This window comes from Amphimedon queenslandica, unplaced genomic scaffold (assembly GCF_000090795.2).
Source record: "Amphimedon queenslandica unplaced genomic scaffold, v1.1 AMPQUscaffold_13517, whole genome shotgun sequence".
Lineage (NCBI taxonomy): Eukaryota > Metazoa > Porifera > Demospongiae > Haplosclerida > Niphatidae > Amphimedon > Amphimedon queenslandica.
Window position 1 is genome coordinate 778,555 of NW_003546247.1, and position 6,143 is coordinate 784,697.

Genomic DNA, 6,143 nt, shown 5'->3' on the forward strand with positions numbered 1-6,143 from the left:
GCCACCAAATAGGGGCATTAGGACTCATAAAATCAAAATTAATGCACAGAGCCAATCAATACATGAGACATAGCCCATGATTCAGCTAATTAGCAATCAGCACTCAAATGTGCAAACCATACTGGGCTACAATCAGCCAACAGCTCTTAAAAGGAGCCACCTCACACAAGGCATTCTTATCTGTAAAGTCCACACGCAGGGCTAGCACATTAGATGTAGGAATCCCATCTTTGAATAAGCAGGCACCCAACTTGCCTTTAACAAACAAACCTGGCTCCAAAGGCAAATACATAAAATCCTTAACAAATTTTTCTAGGCCACCTTGTAAGTCACAAATAAGAGGCCAGAAAGCAGCTGAAGGCCACTCGGGCACAACTAAGGTACCAGCACATTTGCAATGCATAGCATGAAACAACAAGCGAGGAATTAAGTATATTGTGGGGCAGAAATAATTATTCTCATTCCTTCAATCGACAATGAAAGAATCCACTGCTTCTGATCCGATATCCAGAAAGCGACTGTTAAATCGAGGTAACTTGGCATTAAAGGAATTGGCAAACCTGTCGACAGTATGAGGACCCCACTTAGATTCTATGAGCTAAAAAGCTGCAATTGACAGACCCCAATCATCATAATCTACAATACGACTCAAATAGTCTGCTACTTCATTCTGTTCCCGAGGTAACCACTCTGGCTCTATTAATATATTGTAATGGGCAGCTAACTTAAAAATAGCAATTGCTTCCGCCTGTAACTCCTCCTTTCCACTCCCTACCTTGATTATATAGACAACATTCTAGTTATCTGAAAACCATCGTACTCTGTGATCAGAAAGGCGTGGAGCAAACGCCCCAAGTGTCAAAGTAACTGCTCTCAATTCTCTCCAAGTAGAGCTCTTGTGAGATTCTAGAGGCGTCCATTGGCCATGAGCAATGTCGTCACCATGAGCTACTGTGTAGCTACCAAAACCTGTATCACTAGCATCAGAATAGACAACTGGAACAGCAGCAGGGGCCCGCCATACTTTTCTGCCATTAAAGCTATCAATATTGTTAACCCTAAATGACAATTCGTCCCTAGCTTCTGGCATAATCATGACATGATCACTCCATGATGATCTAGATAGGATGACTGAATACAAGCAGCGAGTTCTAAGCCTCGCAATGTCTCCTAGAACAAGGCTCATAGAAATGATCTTACCGACAATACTAGCTATCACTCTAACTGGAATCAAAGTCTCCTCGTTTATTGAATGTAGCAGAATCTTTAATGTATGCAACTTATCCCGTGAGACTCTAATCTCACCAAGGGCTAAATCAATGTCAAAACCTAACCAAGCAGCTTGCTTGGAAGGAGTAAACTTACTCTTCTCTCTGTTAATTACTAGCCCAGCCTTCGTTATGATTTCCTCTACTAATCTACTGACAGAAATAGAGTGTGTTTCTGATGCTTTCACAGAAACTAACCCATCATCAAGATAAAGTACTAATCTTATTCCCAAGGCCCGAATATGCTTAACCACGGGACGGAGCACTTTAGTAAAGATATAACAAGCTGTGGAAAGCCCAAACGGTAAGACTGTAAACACATAAAACTGGTCTTTCCATTGGAAACCTAAATATGATTGGTGCTCAACATGAATATCAATATGATGATACCCTGACTTCAAGTCAAAAGTAAATAAATATGCATCTTCTTCAAAATAATCCAAGGCTGTTCTAAAATCCTCATACTTAAATTTACACTTCCACAAATATAAATTGAGGAATTTCAAACTTATAACCAGCCTCCTCTTACCATCAGAATTTTTAACAACTAACAAGGGACTACAAATAACTGGTTCTGAGCTACTAATCTGGCACAACCATTTTTGACAAGCTCACTAACAGACTCCGTAACAAATTCAACATTGTTCCTTGTCGAACTATGATTTGAAGCACTGTAAGTAGGGGGCATGCTGACAAAAGGTAATCTGTAACCGTTCTCAATAATATCTAAAATATAAGTCGAGGGATTTAACACATCCCGCCAATATGGCAAATGCTGTTTGAGCCGCCCTTTAACCCTTACTGTCTCAACCCCATGCTCACTAGCTTCGCAATATCTAGCTGACATATCAACAAAAGTATCATTACTCTCTGACGGGTGCTCACCCCACCCATCTACTTCAGTACAACTAAATTGAGGATACTGAGGTGCTGCTAATTTGGGGCAGGAACTCTGCAGATGACCCATTTCACTGCATCTGAAACATGGGCCAATTGGTCTAGAACTAGTAAAGGGTCTAGAAGAGGATGGACCTGCTGGCTGATATGAGAAGGACCTCGCTCTAGTGGGCCAATTGGTCTTGAACTGCTGTTGGGGAGCTAGCATCCTTCCTGGATTTGGAACAGCTGGCCTGACCGCAACTTTCTTCTTCTTGGCTGCAGCTGCTGAAGCAGCAGCTTTCTCAGCTTTCACAATCCTCTTCTCGTCATCTTCATTCTCGGCCAAAGAGTCAGATTCGTACTCCTTGACCACTCTCCACCCGTGCTCACTTCTATCCGCCAGCTTAATGAGCTTCTGTCGATGTGTGACAAGGTTCATACCTTCCTCGAGGCTCCTCTTTGCTTTTGCTACAGACTAATTGAAGGCATCTGTCGGCTCGGGAACTGCTGCTGTGATCTTATCCATCTGTTTAGAGGTTTCACGTAATCGATCTTCTAGCTTCTCCACAAAGACGAATTGGTCTTCGTTACTTTTGGATTTGAAGTCCAGAACAGATCTATCTATTTCAGGCTTTTTAGCAGCCATCTCTGCAACTTCGTCGAAGCGATTATTCAGCCTTGCAAACGTATCCTCCACGAGACGAGTCAGACGCTCCTCCATTGATATGTATAATAGAACAGGTAGACAAAGAATAGAGATTTAACACAGGGTTATAAAAGTAGGATAACTATGTAGAGAGCAGACTGCGTAGGTACAGCTTGCTGTTGATCCAGACAAATGATAATCTGCGTACACTAGTCTGCTTGCACGATGTATGCCGTAGACTGTCTCTTGACCAATGTCAAGGGTGTATATATAATGAATGATCCCACAAGCCCCACCCATAGGTGGTGCAGTCTAACAGTAATGAAATTTATATGGGAGCTTATTTTCTGCCTAATTCATTACATTCAACCGTCAGAAAATACACATCTTGAGCCATGGCTGTGGACTCTGATGATGTTGCCACGGTAGATTTAGTGCTCTGCTGATATCTTTTTTTAATTAAAGACTTGATTATCTCATAAGTAATGCTCTGATAAAAGGTTGGGTGAGGAATTCTTCCAGTAATATTACACACAAATTTAATCCACATTTCCCTAAAGCAAGGTGTACATCTGTACTTGTGATATTGCCCCCAATTGATCGTATTTTGACTGGCTTCAAAAAAGTAAAGGAAAATAGTTGAGCCATTAACTCAACTCCAAAAGGTCTCCATGCATCTTCACTCTTTTCTGCGGTCAATGAGTTTAATTTGTCCAAAAGTAGTTTTGCTGGTTCTCTATTAGAATTTTCAATTGGGCTAGATATTGTAGAATCAAGTATGCTTGTTTTAACATAATCAGCAAAAAGACTACTGTAATTCACTAGTAATGAATATAAAAAATAGATCTTTAAACATCACTGCAGTGCCTCAAGATCAAATTCCCTAAGTGGGAAAAAAAGTTTCCCTAAAAATCCCCAGACCCAATGTCAAATTTTCCCCAGAAAATCCCTAAAATTTCCCTGTTTTTTGAAAATTTGCACTTAAAATACAAAAATTAATCAGAATCTGACTCTGAATCTGAACCATAAATTGAACTGTTCATGAATTTGTACATATCTTTGGATGGCTTGAAAGAGACAGAATCAGATTTAAAGGATTGTTTTGTGAATAAAATGGAATCCAATGTGCTTGTTTTTAAGCTGTTTCTTAGCTTAGTCTTTGTGATGATGCCCTGAGAAAAGACTCAACTTCAGCATTTGAGTGAGGAAAAGATAAAAGTGACTTCATTAGTTTAGAGATAGTAGGGAATCTGCACTCTTTTGAAGTGTTACACATTTGACATAAAGAGCCCCAGAATATTACCACATCTTTCCGGTACTCATGAGATGAAGTAGGAAGTTCACCAGGATCAAGAAACTGGAGCTCTCTCCATTCATGGTCCGTTTTCTCTAACTCACCTTCTGGGATAATATTGGGGAACTTTCTAGCAAGGTATATGACGGAAGATGCTGAAGTGGAATTAATTGTCAGGATTGAGGATTGATAAGCATTGCAAAATTTTATCGCCAAGTAGAAAACATTCTTTTATCTGCTTTGCAGCCTCAATGTAGAATAATTGAATGTTCTCAAGAAATGCTCTCAGTTCCCTTTGTTCCTCTCTCATTTGAGGGTTTCGAGGTTTAGCAAATAAGTTGCCACTTCTTCACCCATGCTCATTAATACAAGTGGCAAAAATTTCTCAATGGACTCTGAATCTATCTGGTCCAGGCTTTTTGACCGAATGTAGGTTGAAGAAAGGTAAGAGCTTAAAAAAGCTTCATATGTAGATGCCAAATAGCTTGATAAAAAGTGGAGATTAGGAGTTTTGCTTTGAAAACGCTTATTAAAGTGAGTAAATTTTGGCAGCACAAATTTTAGAAAACTGTAATATAGCTTCACAATGGGATTTGTCAAAGCAGTATGTATGGTGCATGCTGCTACAAGCCAACTCTTTTCAGCTGCTTTTTAAAGTACAATTCCAATGCTGTCCATTGCTTTATTAGACGAACTACACAATGTTCCAGAGATAGCCAATGAGTTTGAGCAGGTTTAAGAATTTTGTGTGGCTCTGTAGTAGTAAAAAAATGAAATTTTTTATATTCTGCAAGCCTCTTAGCACTGTGTGAAACATGTGATTAAATTTCACGAATTCGATCTTCAATTGATCATGGGAACATTTCACAAGCATGTGATGCACATAAATAGACTGAGTGGCATAGACATTTCATGGTGTAATTATGTGGAATCTTTTCCCTAAGCAAAGTAACTACAGTGTGGTGTTGACCAAACATGACATTTGTCGTGTCCGAAGCGTAGCCAACTATATTTTGGAGAGGAATATTTTTACTTTCAAAGTAAGTGGTCAAAGTATTAACAAGTGTTGTAGAATCTGTTTCTGTTACTTCTAGTTATCTGAGAAATTGGCTTCTTACCCTGTTTTCTTTGTCAATGGAGCAAGCAGCTTTTTTGAGCTAATATCCGTTGTTTCATCAATAATGATAGAAAACTTTGTCTTTGCCAGAGCATGTAAAAGTTCTTCTCGAAAATGGTCTGCTAGAACACGCTTCACAATGGCTCTTGATTTGGTATGCTTGCTTTGAAATTGTTTTGCTATTTCTGAATCTGAAAAGATATCAGTGACTAAGTCAGAAAGATGATCCATGGCTTGACATGGCAAATTGTGTTCCACCAAAAAGGCTGCCATTCTAATTTCAGCACTTTTTGTCTTTTGTGATATATCATCACAAACCACCATGGCTGTAATAGGTCTAGTTATGGTAACTGCACTTTCTCTCTCCTTGTGCTTCTTGGAATCTTGATGCTTTTGCAGCTCAGACGGACCAGCAACTAATTCCTTTTCACAGAGTTTATTATAGGCTTTACATGGATCTGCACTGCTAGGCTGTAACCATCTCCTGTCATTTAGCTTGCAATCTTTCTCCCACTTTCTGTTATACCTCTGTTTATACACCTTCCTCCTTTTGATAGAAGGAGACTGACTAGATGTACCGCAAGATGTACAGTAGGTGTCAGAAGTTATCTCTGTTACATTTCCATTAAACTCTGCCATTTTAAATTATCCAGCTAAAAATAATTTATGTTTTGATAATACATTATACATGTGCAAATTGTGCATGTGTAATTAATGTCATGAATAATGAATAATGATTAAAATCACTCATGAATAATAATTATGACTCATGAATTTAATTATAGAGCTAAGGAAGTCAAAATTTCCCTAGATTCCGGTATTTTTAGAAATTCCCTTCCTAGTCCCTAAATTGACCTTATTGTCCCTAGATCTAGGGAAATTTCCCTAAATATGGAGGCACTGCTCACTGTTACTTTAAGTTAGTATAATGTCTTACCA

At 39.0% G+C, this 6,143-nt stretch overlaps 2 protein-coding genes across 2 annotated transcripts; both read right to left on the reverse strand.

Annotated features, from left to right (window-relative positions):
• Positions 1-598: 598 nt before the first annotated feature.
• LOC100639089 (uncharacterized) lies at positions 599-2,586 on the reverse strand. Its single transcript, XM_011407304.1, has 3 exons — positions 1,831-2,586; positions 821-1,744; positions 599-775 (listed from the first exon to the last, which is right to left on the reverse strand). The coding sequence occupies exons 1-3, from the start codon at positions 2,584-2,586 to the stop codon at positions 599-601; spliced, it is 1,857 nt and encodes a 618-aa protein (XP_011405606.1).
• A 2,615-nt stretch (positions 2,587-5,201) lies between these two features.
• LOC105313682 (uncharacterized) lies at positions 5,202-5,843 on the reverse strand. Its single transcript, XM_011407312.1, has one exon. It carries the CDS (start codon positions 5,841-5,843, stop codon positions 5,202-5,204), a length of 642 nt encoding a protein of 213 aa, XP_011405614.1.
• Positions 5,844-6,143: the final 300 nt, after the last annotated feature.